At 40.9% G+C, this 18,700-nt stretch overlaps 1 protein-coding gene across 1 annotated transcript in view; it reads right to left on the bottom strand.

The window, feature by feature from the left end:
* Positions 1–13,057, bottom strand: part of SLC9A2 (solute carrier family 9 member A2) — a 92,619-nt gene extending 79,562 nt beyond the window's left edge. The window contains 2 exon segments of the mRNA XM_010356560.2: positions 12,768–12,936; positions 12,938–13,057. Of these exon segments, the coding sequence (XP_010354862.2) occupies positions 12,768–12,936; positions 12,938–13,057 (289 nt within the window).
* Between the last annotated feature and the right edge of the window lie 5,643 nt (positions 13,058–18,700).

Raw genomic sequence — 18,700 nt, 5'->3', positions numbered from 1 at the left:
GCTATTGAGTTACTCATTTACTCAGTAATTATTTATTGCGTTTGTACTATGTACCAGGCCTTGTTCCAGACAATGAGTCAAACACAAAGTCCTTTCCCTCATTGAGCACGCATTCTAATGAATGTCATTTATATGTACATGTGTTTCTCTATGGGCCTGTTTGCATGTGTAATACCTGTGTATGTGTGTGCAACATTGAAACATATTTAACATCTTTTCTCCTGTAAATCAGTTGTAGTTGAACTTATTAAAATCTACATGACAGCCTAAGTTATATGGGTTGAACCTTTTCTTAACCTCTGAATACTTAACATGTTAAATATGTATCTCAAAAGCATTAAAATTCTGTATTCTGTGTGTCATGGATGATGGAAAAGACCAGGCCAAGATTCTGAAGTTCTAGACCCATGGTCCGGCTCTGGTACTACTGAGTTCCGCTACCTTACCTTTTCCTTAGCTCTTTGTGTCCTGCCCAGTTTAGAGTTGTTGTGAGGTCATACTACTCCTAACTTTTGGGTTGCAGTGTACTTTTTCCATGTATTACTTCGATTCGTCCTCACAGAATCACACGAAGGAGGCCGGGTGCTATTATTATTGTGTGATTTTACAGTGGCAATCTGAGACTGTCATAACAAGGCCTGTGGGTCAAGCATGAGCCTCAGATGCAGGCCTCTGGCTCCAGGTTAAGGGTGGGTAAAGTGCGCCGGAGACCACACCTGAACTGTGGTACTTAATATTATTTCCCGTGAGAAACAGGGGGGCCGGGTGAGACACATCCAAGTGATGAACAACTAGCTGTGGCCCCACCTCTGCCACTTGATAGCTGACACCTTGGACAAGCTACCTAAGCTCCCTAAACTCTTATCCTCATCTATTTTTTAAAACTAGGAATAATAATGGTGCCTACCTCCCAGAATTACTGTGAAGATTAAATAAGACAAAGACTATAAAGCGCTTGGCTCAAATACCTGGCAGAGAATAATATTCTGTCCGTGTTAGCTATTATTATTTTATTAAAGAAACCGTGACAGAGGGATGACCGAGTCTCACCCATCTCCTCCCTTCTGTGCTACAAGAAAATGCGCCACTGGTTGCATTACATTGCTCAGGTTTCCTGGCCAGTGGGTCTCCAGGAAACAGGCCCAGGAATTGGGAAAAGCAGCCAGAGGCCGAGTCACAGAACTATGGCTATGGAGTTGTTGCACTGCCCTGTGATTTTCTAAACAACTTTCTATGGATAGCAAAACCTTTATACTTCTTCAGAGTGCTTCCCGGACAGAGCAGGCAGGTGTCATCGGATTCATTTCTAGGTGAACTTTCTAAATGTATTGTGACTTTGATTTTTCTTTGCTGTCTTTCCCCTGTGAGCCTGCGTATGCCAACACAAACTAATAACGTGAAACTCACCTGGAAAGTATGCTTGTCACAGTCATAACAGAGATCTTTTGGTGGAATTCCCCTGCCCTACCCACTGGAATTATTAGAGAGGAAGAGGAACACAAGTCGTCTTCAAACGAGGAACGAATTTGACAAATCAAGATGAGAAAACCCATGTACAGTGATAAACAATGCACAGGACGGTTGCAGGAAGCACATCAATTATGACTCACGCATTTAAAAGATGTAATTGCGAGAGAATAACCTATAATTGTGCTTGTATCATTTAAAATGACAATACGCCCATGTCTCCACATCACTTTAATATAATATTAATATAACAAACACATGCTTCTCTTGGATTAAGTCTCTTTTGCTGTAAAAGTAACAGCTTTGTTATAAATGATGAAATGATGTCCTCCCCTGCAGACAATCTTAAACAGATAGGGTAAGTATATATATGTGTGTGTGTGTGTGTGTGTATATATATGTGTGTGTTTGTGTGTATGTGTGTGTGTGTGTGTGTGTGTGTATACGTATATATCTCCCAATGGAAGAATCAGGTAGATGAATACTTATCAGGGTCGTAAGACCAAGTTAATGGCAGAAGTGGAATTACAACAGGGTCTTCCTACTTCTAATCTGGGGGCATCTTTCCCAAAACTTAGGTCAAACACTTCCATCAACTGCTAAGCTATTCATCTTCTACATAAGCATGAAAATACACAAAATAAAACAAGCAGTACAGTCACACCCCCACATCCTTCAGATTGAAAACTAGGGAAGTACACATTATTTTTACCTTACATTAAAGAGAAGCCATTATGATAACATAACCATGAGAATTAAACCTTCTATAGAAAGTATGTCCTTAAAACGTACTGTGTAAAATGTCACAGAGATATCCAACAATATGGACAGAAATGGTGTCTCCTCATACCACTACATAAGATACTAATATCTAGCCAAGTTCGAAATAGAGGAAAAGGTCTAGGAGGCAAAAAAATAAGAAAATCAAAATGAGATATGTCAGTAGGATTTGAAGTCACAGTGAACCAGGAGAATTCCAGACATAGAAGTGTGACCTATGTGCTAGGATCTGGCATTTTAACACCTACATGAGGACGAGAAATTTGACTTCAGACCACTAAAGAAAGGGCTCCCGAAGAAATTCCTGAATTTCCAAGAGCTACATTGTCCTAAATAAATAAATACTAGAAAAAGAAAAGATGCTTTTAGCCAAGGAAAAAAGGAAGGAAAAGAAATGCTTGAACTCCTTATGGCTTTCAGCCAGGGGAAATTCGCCCATGAAGTATAAAATTCCAGATCTAAACCACATACAGGTATTAAGTCGATATCTATAGTACTTGAATCATGTAGTAAAGCCAAGCTAAGAAATGAATAGTAAAAACAAATCATTAAAACCCTAGGTCCCAGCAAGAAGCACACTCGAAACCATTTTGTAAGAACATTTTACAACTTAAAGAAAACAGACGTTTACCAAATAAACATCCCCTGCTGAAGTTAAGCTCATAATTAAAACTACAATCTACGTAAGGAAATAAATATTGAAAAGAGAAAGTCAGTAAATGGATAAATATAAGAATTATCACCCCAAGTATTATAAATAACAGAACAATCCAAAAGAGATTATAAAATGAATGTAGTTTAAAGGAATAAAAGAGGAATGAAACCAATAATTACTATACTTATGTAATGCAACAGCATGAACAAAACACAGATAGACTTGAAAAAGGGCCCACACAGCTTAAATGAAAATATAATTAAAACTAAAAATCCAATGAGTAGGTTAACCACAGATTAGAAATGCACTGAGAGTAAAATATGATAAGCTGGAAAAAAAGATAAGATAAAATCTCCAAGAAATACCACAGCAATGAAGAGATGAAAAACATGAAACAGCTGTTAAGAAGCATGGAAGTATAACAAGTTCTGAGCAAGAAAAATAAAGTAAATCTATACTTAGACACATTAAGAAAATAGCAGAATATCAAAAACAACTAAAAAACTTAAAACCAGAGACATAAGTCAAATTAATATCAAAAGGCAGTGTAACAACATAATTCTACTTACCAACAAAAGAGGACAAAAAGTATTGAAGTAATATATTCTGAGTGATAAATAACACCAAACCCTACACTCAGTTATATTATCATTTAAGAGTATAATAAAAATAAAGATGTTTCCATGCAAGACTAAAGCCTTCCCTGAAGTATCCACTAAAGAATATATATCAGTAAAAACAAAAACAAACAAAAAAGAACCCGGAAGGCAGAAAGAGATAAAAAGTAACAATGAAGAAAAACTGGAAAACATGTTTACACATCTATGTAACTATTTCTTATACAAAGCAAAAACTAATTTGGAGGAAGTTAAATACAGTCCAAATATGAATTATGACAAAATATTATGATTCTGAAACACGCAGTTAGAATTTATTTAAGTTCAAGTATTAGGAAGAAGATAATAAAAATAGCAGATACTTTTATGTTCTAGGAACCTATTTGGTGCCATTATGTTACATGAAATTATTTTAACACTTTATGTGTATTAGCTAATTTACTTTACACAACAGCCTATGACATTGCTATGTTTATTGTCACCACTTCACCACCAGGACTACTGAGCCCTGAGAGTTTAAGTTATGTAGTGAAAATCACAGAACCACAAAATAGGTAGGAAAATGTATCTGAGATGAGAGCCATGGTAGTCTGGTTGTCTCCTGTTAAATCAGATAATCACACAAAACTGTAAAGTAACCTTAAAAAGAATAGAAATAGAATATATAATTATGTATAAAAAACAAGTAAGGGCCGGGCGCGGTGGCTTACGGCTGTAATCCCAGCACTTTGGGAGGCCGAGGCGGGCGGATCACGAGGTCAGGAGATCGAGACCATCCTGGCTAACACGGTGAAACCCCGTCTCTACTGAAAATACAAAAAAAATTAGCCGGGCGAGGTGGCGGGCGCCTGTAGTCCCAGCTTCTAGGGAGGCTGAGGCAGGTGAATGGCGTTAACCGGGAGGCAGCGGAGCTTGCAGTGAGCGGAGATGGCGCCACTACACTCCAGCCTGAACGACAGAGCCAGACTCCGTCTCCAAAAAACAAAAACAAAAACAAAACAAAACAAAACAAAAAAAGTAAGAAAGAGAAATCAACCAAGCCAAAATGTGGCAAGAAAGAAAGATTAGGACACCAAGTAAAAGCATAGTAAACAGAGGGGAAAATAAGTCAAACTGTATCATTATTCACAATAAGTGCAATTACCTTTCTCTTTTTAAGCTACAGTGTTTAAAAATGTGAAATTAAAGATGCAAAATCCAGATCTATATGGTTTAATGATACCTATCCAAATGAAAATGACACAACTCATTTGATAGCATAGGTATAAAAATATAAATCTGGAAAATGTAGATATAGAAAACAGATATGGAAAAAAGTACATGTGTAAAATCAAGTTTTCTTTTAAATGGTAATAGTTTTATATGAAAAAAATACACTTTGAGCCACGAGTACTGGAAATAAGGAAGTTAAAAACCTAATAATTAAAGGAAGAACGCACTCTGAAGATGTAACAATATTGAATGAGTATATAATAACAGCATCAAAACAAAGCAAAAATTGAAAGAATGACAAAAAGTAATCGACATCACAATCTTAGAAGTGATTTTAATACCCCAGGAACTGATAAAGTAGCCAAAAAACTGGTAATGCTATTGAAGATTTTAACACCGTAATTAGAAATTTGATCTAGTCTCTGTGTGTCTGTATATGTATACATCTAAGCATATAAAATCCTGTACACAATAAATAGAGAATACACATTCTTTTTCAAGCATAAGGGGAAAATATAGTTTTAAAATGTCCATAAAATAAGCCATAAAGGATATCACAACACTAAAAATCAGCATGATACCTATCTAGCCAAAATGCAATAAAATGTGAATAAAATAAAAAACAACTGGGCATGGTGGTGCATGCCTATAGTTACAGCTACTTGGGAGGCTTAAGCAGGAGAATCATTTGAGCTAAGTAGTTTGAGAGCAGCCAAGGCAACATAGTGAGAACCTATCTCTAAAACCGACAACGACAACCAAAAAAACCCAAATCTCCATAAATTTATTAACTGAGAAGTAAAATTCTGACTAATTATTGAGTTAGAATTAAATATCACAAGGGGGTTTAAAAATACTAAGAGCTGAGTGATAGTGAAAACCCTGCATATCAAAACTATGCAATGCAACTAAAGTAGGAAAAAGGGGTATATTTCTAGCCTTAAATAACATATATTGCCATTCTTCCAAAATTTACCCATTTGGATCATGAGAATTCATCTTTAAGAAGAGTTTCATTGACTAATCCTATCTTAGTTCATGAAGCATTCCTTTGGCTCCATGAAGATCAAACTGATTTTATAGACTCTGAGCATCCTGAGATGAGATCCATCAAAAGCAGTCATCATTCCAGTTTTATCATTGGTATGCCATGTTAAGTAATCCTTCCAGAACACCCATGGTTTCCTACTTAACAGCGGTAAAGATATCATGCAATTTATTCAGAAACGGATATGTCATTTGCATAATTTCCCTTAAATCTTTTGTCTTTACCATTATCTTTATTGGTATTACTTGTATCAAAGATGAATTTACATAAACTTTGAGTATGATGAATACGTTTAGTTTGTGACAGAGTCTTAAGTATACAGTATATCATAGATTTGAATTTAATGAAAACAAGCAAATACCCATATTTTGGATAAATTGATTAGAGAATTGGCTTATTAGGAGTTTCAATAAGTAAGTAAGCTACTGAAGTAATTTTGTTCATGTTAATAAGACTGATGTCATTTTAGCATAACTGCATGTCAGTTTTGGAGCTCAAGGATTCATAAAAATACCTACCAGACACGGTGAAACCCTGTCTCTACTAAAAAATACAAAAAACTAGCCGGGCGAGGTGGTGGGCACCTGTAGTCCCAGCCACTCAGGAGGCTGAGGCAGGAGAATGGCATGAACCTGGGAGGCGGAGCTTGCAGTGAGCTGAGATCCGGCCACTGCACTCCAGCCTGGGCGGCAGAGCAAGATTCCGTCTCAGGAAAAAAAAAAAAAAAAATACCTACCAGAGAAACTATTGAAAATAATATTAATTATGTTTTTAAATATTGGTGTTTCTTACTCTTGTAAGGTGTGAATTAACAATATTAATAGAACATAAGTAAACTAAACAATTAATGGGTTAAGCTTTCAATTCAAGGATTAATTAAATAAACCCAAAGGAAGCTGAAATAAGTAAATCATAAATGTAAGAGTAGAAGCAGGTAACTTAGAAGCTAACCAAAAGCTAATTCTTTGATAAAGTATCAAATAGACAAACTCCTGCATACCTGATCGAAGTGAAAAAAAGAAAAACAGAACAATATTTGAAACAGAAAGGAGAACATATATGCCTATAAAGTGGAGAACTTTTAAATCATAAAACAACTTCCAATAAATTTTTAAAAACTCAAATAAAATAATAATTTTATAAAAAATACAAATGACCGAAATTGACCCCGAAAGACATAGATAATCCAAATGAAACTATAAACGTTAAAGCAATGGACTCACTGATTAAAATCTATCCATATACCAAAACCATCAATTCACTTTGTTTTACAGGCGAGTTTTTATACCATCCAAGGAACAGTTTAGTTTTTTGTTTCTAAGAGAGCGGGTCTCCATCTGTCTGTTGCCCACCCACAATGGAGTACAGGGGCATCATCACAGGTCACTGTAATCTTGAACTCCTGAGCTCAAGTGATCCTCCTGCCTATCTCCTGAGTCGCTGGGACTAAAGGCACAGGCCTCCAAACCTGGTTTTCTGTTGTTGTTGTTGTTGTTGTTGTTGTTGTTGTTGTTGTTAACGTTTTGAAGAGATTGGGTCTCACTATGTCGCCCAGGCTGGTCTCAAACTTCTGGCCTCAAGTGAGCCTCCCACCGCAGCCCCCCAAATTGCTGAGTACACAGTTGTGAGCTACCATACCCAGCCAGAACAAACAGTTCATGCGATTAGTTCATTGTATACTTCTTAGGGCTTCAATCTAGGTGAAATAATTCTGTAAGAAATAAAGCTGAGTATTGTTACCATTGTTAAAGTGGGTATAATGTAACACTTTCATTTGGTGATAAAAATATCTATTATTTTAAAGGGTACAAAAACACTTCAGAGATAAGGTGTAGTGGCGAAATTCTAGAAGACACCCAAATTGGTTTTCAGAGAGAAGATGAGAAAGCTGTTGAAGTCCTCCTTCAGACAGAGAACAGAAAATGTGTGAGCAGCCCACTGGGAGGAGATGGAGGCTTTGAGAAGGAAAGGAATCAGTGCTCTTCTTTTAACTTTACTAGGAACCAATACCTGCCACCAGAAACTCCTGAATTTAGAAGTGTATTCAAAGTGAGATGTGGTTCAGATAGCAGGTGAAGACCCTGAGCTCCATCCACTGACCATCCAGTTGATGAATATGCCTCAGGAAAACCAGACGACAAAGAAAAACAGGCTAAGTGCAAGGATAAGTTTTTTTCAGAGATCAAAGTCTCTGTAATTCAGACAGATATGAAACTCTTAGGTTTCAGATTTCAATTTCAGCATAGCCTGGATCCCAGAGGAGACGTCTTCATGAGCCAAACTGCTATCTTTCCCTTAAAATTATGAGAATATAATTTATTTAATTTCATGACAGCAGGATGGAGGGAGGTGGAAAATTCTGCATCCTACTCCAACTAAGGGGCAGAGAAAATACAAAAGAGCAGAGTGACCCAGTGACACTTGAAAGGAGACGGAAATAGGCCAGCCTCACAAGACCTCAAGATATGGGAAGGTATGTTAGGGGAACCCCAGGACAAAGAAGGAGGCTCTATTACTTTAGACAGCAAGGTACTCAGTGCTTCGTCCTTAAACCTTGAGAAGAAATACAGTCCATGTCCAAGTTCTCCCAAAGTAGCAAAAACCCCACTGGGCCATTTCACAGGCAAAGAAATCAGAGGAGGCAATCTTAAAACACACCAGAAAATTTTATCTTAATTCTTTGGCTACCCATTATTCCAGGCTGTAGAACCCCATCCCTCTGTACAAGATTTATCAAGCAAAGTGTGTATTTATAACTGTAAAAATAATCAACAGTTGCTCAAAATATAAATATTCAAAGTGAAAGAATAATGTGAATTCACACGTGCGAGGACCTAAGTAAAAATCAAATGAGGAAACGTTTCTTGACAAAACTTTTAAAGCTTTTCCGAGGTATACTAAATTTGCTGTGCTTTAAAAAAATATTTTGACCTACTTCATAAGCACATACTCATCATCTTTATCATCATTATCATTGTTTTGGTAAATTTTATAATTACAAAACTACTTTTTCTGGACCAAGTAATTAGGATGTTGATTTTCCCTGATAATGAAGTGTAACAATTAAGAGTTAAGCTGAATCGTTCATTACTCTGCCAAAAATGGATTTTCTCACTTCTGATTGTAATATTTCTAAGATTATATTGGCTTATAATATGTAATATAATATATATTATATTAGAAAACTATTCTGAATTCACCATCAGGCATTATTTAAATGCCCTACAAATGTTATTTGGAGCTTCCACTTTGGACAACCTGTTAATTTAACCATGTTTAGATTCTTCACTAGCAATGTTTCTCCATGTTCTCTGAGGCAGGTAAGGTTAGGTACACTACATTGTGTAGGTACACTACACAAATGGCATAGAAGTGCCCTAAATAGAAACCATGGCATTTTGCAGGGGTTAGCATTTGCATTATCCCAGTTTCACAACCACCTGCACACCTCAATTCCTCTTCATTCCCAAATATGAGCAACTTAAGTCATATAAGCCACCCCAAAACGGCTTTTGCAGAGCAAAAGTTGAAAGATAAATGACTAGATGACTGTTTAATGGGGTACAAAAGTGTCCCACAGCACCAAGACCATCCTGCTTAAAACCAAACAGAAAGTTCAGGACCCTGGGAGCAAGAAGAGGAGTGGGGATTTCTGGGCATTTCCTTGCTCCTCTAGGAACACAGGGGAAGCTGCAGGACAAGGCTGGGCTCTGTGCAGGAGAATCTAGAGAAAATACCCCAGGCACCAGCATTTTGGACTCTCAAACTTCACAGTCTGTCCTGAGAAATAACCCTTCACTCTACCCATGGCAGTCTCCATTTGGCCGTTCAGACCCTTCTCTGGGTGGAAATGATCATCTCTGTGACACTCAGATGCAGAAAGGAAAGATAAAATAGTAGCCAGAGAAGTTCCAAATTTGGGGGAGAACAGGGGGTGCAATATGTGATGATTTCCATAGAAAAGCATGATGCAGGGGAAAGCAGAAACTGGCAACTAGAACAGAGGGGTCCCAGGGAATACAAACACATCTGGGCTAAGAAGATGCTAGTGGAGAGACAAATGCACCTGTTTCGCAAGCAAGCCTGAATGCCTCTAACAAAATACCACACAATGAGAGTGAGCTGGTCCAGTCAAATGAATGGAATAGGACAGCAAGAGAGTAAGTGCAGAAAGGCAGCCCACAGAATAAGAACACTTGCAGAAGGCTGAGGCCAAAACAGAAGTAAAGAGAGACAGGAGGCAGCCCAGGACAGTGAATAGTGGAAAAGGTTCTGTAGTGCCGGAAACTGTACAGTTACTACTGCTACTCTGACTACACCACTGTCCTCACTGCTACTAATGATGACAGTATGGATGGAGTGATGGAGTGCTTACAGTGTGCCCAGCTTTATTCTAAAGGTGTTACACATTCATTCTCATTTAATCCTCACAAAAGAACATGCCTTCTGGAAGTGCACAAAGATGAGAAATGAGACAGACCTGGCTGGAATTCTGGCTCACCACCCACCACCAAGTTAATCTCCCCATTTTTTCATTTTCTCCTATATGAAACCAGGAAATCAACACCTACCCAGCATAGTGACTGTAAAAATTAGAGATAATGCCCTTAAGTGCCTCCTAGCGGCTGTTATTATTGTAATTAATCTGATTAAAACAATCAGAAGTGATGAACAAAGGAGAGAGTTGGAATAGAAATGGCAACAGAGAAGCAGTAATGGAAACAGGCACAGAAGCAGCCCTCCAGTGATGGAGCCTTGGGGCTCAGAGGGAGTGACAGGGAACAAGTCATTCATTTTGGCTCGCCACTTTGTGTGCTTCTGGGTGCAAACTCACTCAGAGTTTCCACCTCAACCAGTGGGAGTATTAATATTGCCACTCCCTACAGGGCGGGCTTGTGGCATCTGAGTTTATTATTAGAGGCAATGAATTTACACAAATGTGCATATCTGGTTGATAGATAGGGAAGTCCCTCTCCCTTATACCATTTATCAGTGGAATTAAGACACTCAACTAGTAGAACCACGTCAAAGCCAGTCAATTACAGACTTCAGAGTCATTAAATAATATGTGTCTCTCTTAGTCACCACTAATAGAATCTAATTAATCTTATCTGGCATGGAGATTTACTTCTGGTTTACCTACCACAACTTCCACCCTCCTGTAAACCATCCCTTCTACCTGTTTTGCACTCCCCTCCCAATTTATGTCTTTGTTCATTCCTCTCCAGAATGTTGCTCCCTTTTCTGTTTAACCGACCAGATCCTGGTCATCCTGGAAAATCCAGTTTAAAAGTTTTATCTGCACGAGGAAGTGTTCTCTGCTTCCCTGCAATGGCATACTATCTTTTCTGAGTTTGTCACCCTACTTAGCAGTGTCCTGGGCAATAATCACATAGTGTGTACATCTCTCTCTACTCATCAATAAGCTCCCTGAGGATGGCAGACAATGTGTCTTTTCATTCTTTATGGAAATCTGCCTCATCTCACAGGGTAAAGACATAAAACATATGTAATGCCTACATTCTTTGGACCTAATAACGTATTTGATTCATTATAACAGTAGTTATTATATTTCAGGATTTTTATAAAGTCTTTAAAATATAAAGTAAAAATAATATAAAGCACCATGCTCATAACATAAAAGTTTCTGGGGCATGGGTAATGAAGATGAAATAATATATTCTGAGGTTTCTGCTTTCAAAATGAGAGTTAAAGGTAGTGTGAACGTGGGTAGTTTTTTTGTTTTGTTTTGTTTTGTTTTTCCTGAGACAAGGTATCTCTCTGTGGCCTAGGCTGGAGTGCAGTGGTGTCATTCATGGCTCACTGCAACCGCAACCTCCTGAGTTTAAGTGATCCTCCTCCCTCAGGCTCCTGCCTCAGCCTCCAAGTAACTGGGAATACAGACATGCACCACAACACCAGGCTACTTTTTATTTATTTATTTATTTTTGAGACAGAGTCTCGCTTTGTCACCCAGGCTGGAGTGCAGTGGCAATCTCAGCTCACTGCAACCTCCGCCTCCTGGGTTCAAGTAATTCCCTCCCTCAGCCTCTCTAGTAGCTGGGAATACAGGCGCCCGCCACCACACCCAGCTAATTTTTTTTGTATTTTACTAGAGACAGAGTTTCACCATGTTGAACAGTCTGGTCTTGAACTTCTGACCTCGTGATCCACCCGCCTCAGCCTCCCAAAGTGCTGGGATTACAGGCATGAGCCACCGCGCCCGGCCGATTTTTTATTTTGGTATTGTGGGGTCTTGCTATGTTGCCCAAGTTTATCTTGCACTCCTGGCCTCAAAGGATCCTCACGTTTGGGCCTCCCAATATGCTGGGATTACAGGCTGGGCCATTGTCCTGGGCCCAGAGTTAATTATTTTTAAATATGCATCTCACCTCACTGGCCTCAGCCACCCTTGAAGCAAAAGCTTCCTGGAGAGTGACAGCCTCAACCCAATAGAGGGAGGAGACAGGGCGTTTCTATTGCAGCTGCAAGCACTCAGGTGTCCCTGGTCCCCTTCCATGCACCTCATTAGTCAGGCGCACAGCAGGGTCTGTGTCACTGCCAAGGCGCCTCTCTCCTGTAGCATCCAGGGTTTTAACCACATTATGAATAGCTCCAGGTTTCATCTGCATCTGTCTCCCTGCAGGTGAGACTGGTACACTTCAATAAACAGGTCTCACTCAACTTAAGCAGAGGGCTGACAAACTTGGCGTTCCGTGCGGCAGAAGTAAGCAGCAATCGCTAAGTTTGTAGAACTTACACTTTGGGGCCATTTCAAGGCCAATGTTCACTTAAGAACCAAAACGCGAAACTGCTCTTCCTAGAGTCCTTTTCAACCAGAAGAAGCTGCTCCATCTGTAGCCCCTGCCCTGACTCAAGATGAGGCGGTCACTATCTTGAGTGACCAGAGGTCAGCTGACTGCCCCAGTCACCCTCCAGGTGTCCCCACGAGATCGCCTCCCATTCCCCACGAGTCCAGCTCGCTCACCGATCTTGGCCAGGGAGGCCAGCAGGATCCACAGAGTGATCTCGAAGGGGATCTGCACGTGGGGGTAATCCAGGGTAAACACAGGCAGCCGGCTCTCCTCGAACAGCGTCGTTCCGGGAGCCACCACGCTCGCAGGGCTGGGCGGGCTGGAGCTGGTGCCCATGGCCCTCAGGCGCGTTCAGCAAGGTCTCCGCCAGGGCGCCCACGGGCCCCGCCACCTGCAGGAGCAGCAGCAACAGAATCGAAGGCGGTGGCGCCCGCAGGCTCCTCCAGTTGCCCAGTGGTTCCATGGGTGCCGCCGGTTGCCGCCGAGAGGAGCGGCGGTTGGCCCTCCGAGTGCTCAACGCATCGCGCCCGGGCTGCGCAGCCCGCTCCGCCCTGCCCCGTGCAGAGCAGGGCAGCGAGAGCCACCCGCCGCTGCTGCGGGACCGGGTCTCTGCAACCAGAGGGCTAGGTCTTCGCTGTGAGCAGGCGCACTGCCTGGCAAGGCACGTGCAGGGCGACAAGAGGCCACTGCGCGGACCCTCAGCAGCCCTCAGCCGCCCTCCGCCACCGGCCGCCGGCCCATGCCCGTGAGCTGCTCTCCAGCTGCAGCTGCAGGCCCTGCCCAGGGCGGCCCGCGGGCGGGGGCGGGGCGGGCCGCGGCGCCCAAGCCGCGGGGCAGGAGGACAAGGGGACCCGGCCGGCACACCGCGCACCTGCTCGAGCCCGCGGGGTACGCAGGGCCCCAGTGACCGCGGGGGCGATGGCTGCCCTCCCTTGGCGCAGGCACCGCGCGCCAAGACCCGCCACCCCCAGAGCCGGCGAAGTGTGGGTGGAATCGCCGCACCGGGCGCATGGTGGCCGGAGCTGTCTCCGCCCCGGAGGCAGCGTCGGACGTCCATCCAGTGAAGGGACCGGCGCGACCCACGCGTCGCGCCCTTCCCTCCTCCCCCGCCCCCGCAGGCTCCTGCAAGGGGACACCCCGGTGCGCTGGGCGCGCGGGGAGCCGCCACAGGCTCGCGGTCCGGAGGAGAAGCCCGGGCCGGTGGAGGAGGGGTAGCTGTCACCCCAGTCCGGCGCTGCGGAGGCCAAGACACGGCGTGGGGTTCTCTGAACGTACAGAAAGTTTAGGAAAGCCAAATTTTGTTTCCTTTGCGAGAGTTTATCAACTGGCGCACAAGGTGCCCTGCGCAGGGAAACTCCCTGTGCGGGACTCAGTGTTCCCACGCCCCCGCGGAATCGGAATCCTGTTCTCTCCTCTGCCACACTGTGCTGCTTTCACCCATTTGCTACACTGTCGCTGCCACTTTTCTTCTCCCTCCCCCAGCTCACGGAAAACCAAAACATCTTTCTCTGCTTTTAGGCTTAGAGGTGTACATGTCCAAGAGCATAAGAAATATAATTATTTCATGGAAAACCAGTGATTTGCCTCGCTCAGATGGACTTGCTCCGCTAATTACAGGACAGGCTGTGGTTAGGAAAAGAAAGGAAGCGCGATTCTCCTTCTGGATCTAAAAGGGCTTTCTCATGCAGAGCCAGCCTTTCCTGTCCTTCAGAGCGCAGCCTTCTTCACTGGTTGCGATCTCACTGTTCGAGCGATCTCACTGTTCGAGCATCTTTATCGCCAGAAACTGAAATGAGCAATTAACTGAAAGTTTTCCCTTTGATAGTTATGAAATAAAAATCCTCCTCTTTTCTTAATCTTTGATGTGTCAAAACACGTGGCTTCTACTATTAAACAAACACCAGGCAGTTCGACCTTCAAAGCAGTTTTTTTTTTTTTTTTCTAAGTTTTAACATAGAAAATCAATGAGATGTCAGCAGAGGGTACAAGAAAAAAAAAATCCTCCACCTGCATAGAAGAAAATAAGGAACAGTCCTCTTTGGACCCTCAAAGTAATGGAGGGACAGGTCCAGGCTAAAAAGAGAGAAGAATTCTGAGAGATGTTACAGAGCACCACCTCATTTGCTATTTCACAAAGCACCAGTTTTTCAAAAGTGCTACAGAATTGAAACTAAAGATATTATCTTAAAAAGAATCACTGCGCATCCCAAACTCAGCCTCCCCTTCTCCTTTCACTGGAAACTTTTATTAAAGGTATGTGCCTAACATAGCCCCATGAAAAGGCAGCAAATAAGAGCTTTTGAAATTTTTTGAGTACCTATCTCTACATGGGAAGCTCAATACAAGGCACTTAACTTGCATTTTTCTGTTAAAAATCCAAAGAGGCAGATATTTTTTGCCCATTTGATAAGTGAAGAAATATAGTGTAAAAATGTTTTAAAACAAATAGACTTAATCAAGTTTACACATTAAGTAAGTGTCTGGAAGGAATTCACGCCCAGGCCTACCCAGGCTAACACTGGTTTCATCTCACCCTCTATCTCATGACTAGTTGCCCATAAACGGCAGGCTATATTCTCGGCTACTGTAAAATAAGCAGTGGAGAATATTTTGGGGATTGTTCCAAAAAGTTATGGCAGGATACAGTTTTAGTAAGTGAATCAGGCAGGTCTACACACTTAGTGACATAGTAATAGGGAGAGGGCACATTTAGACAATAATTTCTAGAAGTTTGTCACACAACACTTTTAAGAATGATTGTGCATCATGAACAAGAAAATGAATGACAAATCTGTTTCTGGGCCCTCACTGCCCGTAGACCCTGTGTGGTATCAATTTAACTTTATACATCTATGCTACTGAAGTCAAAGGCTATCCACTTTTCTTTTTTACATTTGAAAAAAAAAAAAAGTCCTTTTATTTATTCTTGTAAATGGGAGGTAAATAAATTAGTTTTAAAAAGACACTCTTTTCATCTTTCCCTTAAAGCAAATCTTACAAGAGTTAAATTATGTCCCTATGCTGAGAGCGACTTGGCCTGGCTATTTCTTCAAAATGCCCTCTGACTAGGAGCTCAGCCATGAAAGTGGTAACACCAACCCATGGAATGACTGAAGCAAGAAGCGAAACGTGGGTACAATTTAAAACCCTTTAGTGGTTTCTTAGTGGCCTTTAGACATCTTACCTGGTAGCTGAATTTCTGGACTAATTGGGGGTCTTCTTTTATGCCCTTTGATTTCCCGTAACTTTTCAGTATTTAATCATTTTGCTTTTCTCCTACTGAAAATCTCTGTGAAGGTATTGGTCTGTTTGACTCATTCTTTTATCTTTAGTTCCTAGCATAGTGCCTGGAGACAGTGAGTACCTGCTAAATATGTGTTGGACGAATAAATGTATGAATTGACGATGAAATGAAGAGCTCTCACACACTACTGCAGGCCTTTCTCACAGTTAGGTCAGTTGCAGGATGGACATGAATTCTCCTAGTTTCACATGAAATGTTTTCCTCCAGTGATCCCTGGTTCACATTTTGGGATCTCTCATGTCTTTTTTCCCCCTTCTATCCAAATGATGTATGAATTTAATCACATTACAAAATTTCTAAATATTTTTAGAAATTATAGTTACCTGATTTGAGATTGACTTTCACATAGCATGGAAATATTTACTAGTAATGTATGAATCTTCTAAGGCAAATGCGTACTTTTTTTCTTTTGTCTGCACTTTGCTCTAGAGTGGTTCGTTAGAATATTGCTGTATTTAATGGAGTACTTTAGTAGGAATAACTCCTGAATTATACAGCCATCAAGCAAGACACTAGATCTGGCATCACTAGGAATCACAAAGGATTTTGGAATACTTTCTGGTCCAAGGGAAAGAAATTAGTAAAATAAAACAGAGTTAGCTTAAGAGGACACGCACCTTAAAGTATAAAAATACGAGCTATGCAGAAGAGATTAGGATCCTGACCTAACCCAGGACTGATCTTAAATCCCCTGCTCCTGCCCTGGAAACTTCAGGAGAAACTGAGGTTTAACTTTGTGTCTCTTGCTGTACAGAGCTTAGAGCTTACTGAAGACTTGTTGAATGTTGAAACCTCAGGAACTTCTGTATGAAGGAGCAGGCAGAGGTCTTTGCATGCCAGCAAACATATTCTTCACAGCTCCAAAAGGCTTAATGTGCTATCCGTCTTTTTCAGATGTAGAGTGGAGGCTGACAGAGAGGAAGGGAACAGCTCATTAGTGGCAGTAGCTCTTCTGGACCACAGTGCGGCGCCAGAGGTTAGCACCTCCCTTAGAAGCTAGTCTGCAGAAACAATGTATGTTCAATCAAGAGACAGAGACCAGGGAACGGCTCCATCCTCAGACACCAGTGTAATAATCGCAGTAGTTACTAATAATAGTTAGATACTAATATGTCACGCTATTCTTTGCACATTTTTATAATATTCATATTTTATATTCCCCCTTTCTTTAAATTCTACGTTGCGCAACCTCTAGCCATTAGTTGGGTAATATATCAATTGAGAATCTTTGCCTATAAAAAGTTAACACTCATAATATTGTTGATTTGGTTATTTTATTATTATATTTGAAAGTTCTCAATGTTTAAACTACTTTCTTTTTTTTAAGAGACTTAATTCTCAGCAAAAATCTAAGGACTTCTTCCCAGAGAGCAGTCATGCGGTGGTGTGAACATTTTACTGATGCGCACAGAATTAATGTTTTCCTCTCTTTCTTTTTGGCCACATATATTTGTTTCAGCAGAGAAATGTTTTGCTTTATGAAAAGGCACTTTCTGCAAATTCAAGCTTATAAATAATAGTGGAACTTTTTTTTTGTTGTTTGGTTTTGTAGAGATGGAGTCTCACTGTGTTGCCCAGGCTGGCCTCAAAATCCTAATAACCCCTGGACTCAAGTGATCCTCCCTTCTCAGCCTCCTAAGTAGTTGGGACCACAGGCACACCACCACACCCAGCTAACTATGGTACTTTTAATATTGAATTCTCCTCATATATTTAAGCCAAGAGTCAGTTTCAGATATCCACCCACCAAGTTTTTCAGTGCTTTGGTTTACTTCCATAAAATAAGGGACTTGGGACAAGTAATTTCACATTTCTTTATAAAAAGTTTTAAAAATTTAAGATATGAATTTCAAACATCTGTGTAGAATGGACACACGCCTACATCCTGGCTCATCCTGCTCCAGATACTGTGATGTCACATGTGGGAAGAGAGACTCCCTTTCCTTTCAACTTTGTCATGTATCATCTGAACTCTGACATGCAAGGCAGTCAGAAAGCAAAAACTGAACTTATCTTGCAGGGAGAAAAACTAAAGTCTGTCTTGGTTACTGATGCTTATATACTCTGCTTCTTAGGGGGAAGAGAGATACGGAAATATGGATGATTTTAGAGGGATAGTAAATGACTTTTACAGTTCCCATAGGAACTTCTAAATAGAATCCTGTTGTTACATATAAGGCACACTCACTCATCAATTCAACAAATATTTGTAGAGTATATATAGTTGCTAGGTACCTGCAACTAAGCCTCTTTGTACCTTTGGGGACCCAATAAATGAGAATGCTTCAAGGGATCATGGCAAAGATGTTTCTAGAAACAGAAGTAGAAAACAAGGAGTACCTTTGCAAATGTACATTTTGTTTACTATTCTAGAACATACTTAACTGCTAAAATACTGGAAATAGAAATCTGACCATTTCCAATCTTGGAAATAGAGAAAGCAGAGTCAAAAATGCCTATCTTCAAAAAATGCCAGTCTTCACTCAAGCACCATTCTCCACTTTCCACTGCTCTATGATCTTTAGTAATTTCCCAAAGCTTTTTGAGTTTCCATTTATCCCAAGTTCACTCTAAAAAACATGTTTGTGCAGATCTTAACTAACGAGAGTTTACCTCAGAAAATCTCATCAGCTGCTTCCAGTCTGAATGAGGTCCAGATTGTTCACAGAGGACTGTTTCTGTGGTTTCTCAGTAATTTCTTTATGGGGAAGACATCTAGTGAGCATACCTCTGAGTCTCCATACTCCCTGCAGTCCCTGAGCTCATCTTGTTCTGTTATCAGCCTTAAAGCTTGAAAATATC

Source organism: Rhinopithecus roxellana, chromosome 17, assembly GCF_007565055.1.
Source record: "Rhinopithecus roxellana isolate Shanxi Qingling chromosome 17, ASM756505v1, whole genome shotgun sequence".
NCBI lineage: Eukaryota > Metazoa > Chordata > Mammalia > Primates > Cercopithecidae > Rhinopithecus > Rhinopithecus roxellana.
Note: the sequence above shows the minus strand (reverse complement) of the source record. Positions and strands in the feature narration are given on the sequence as shown.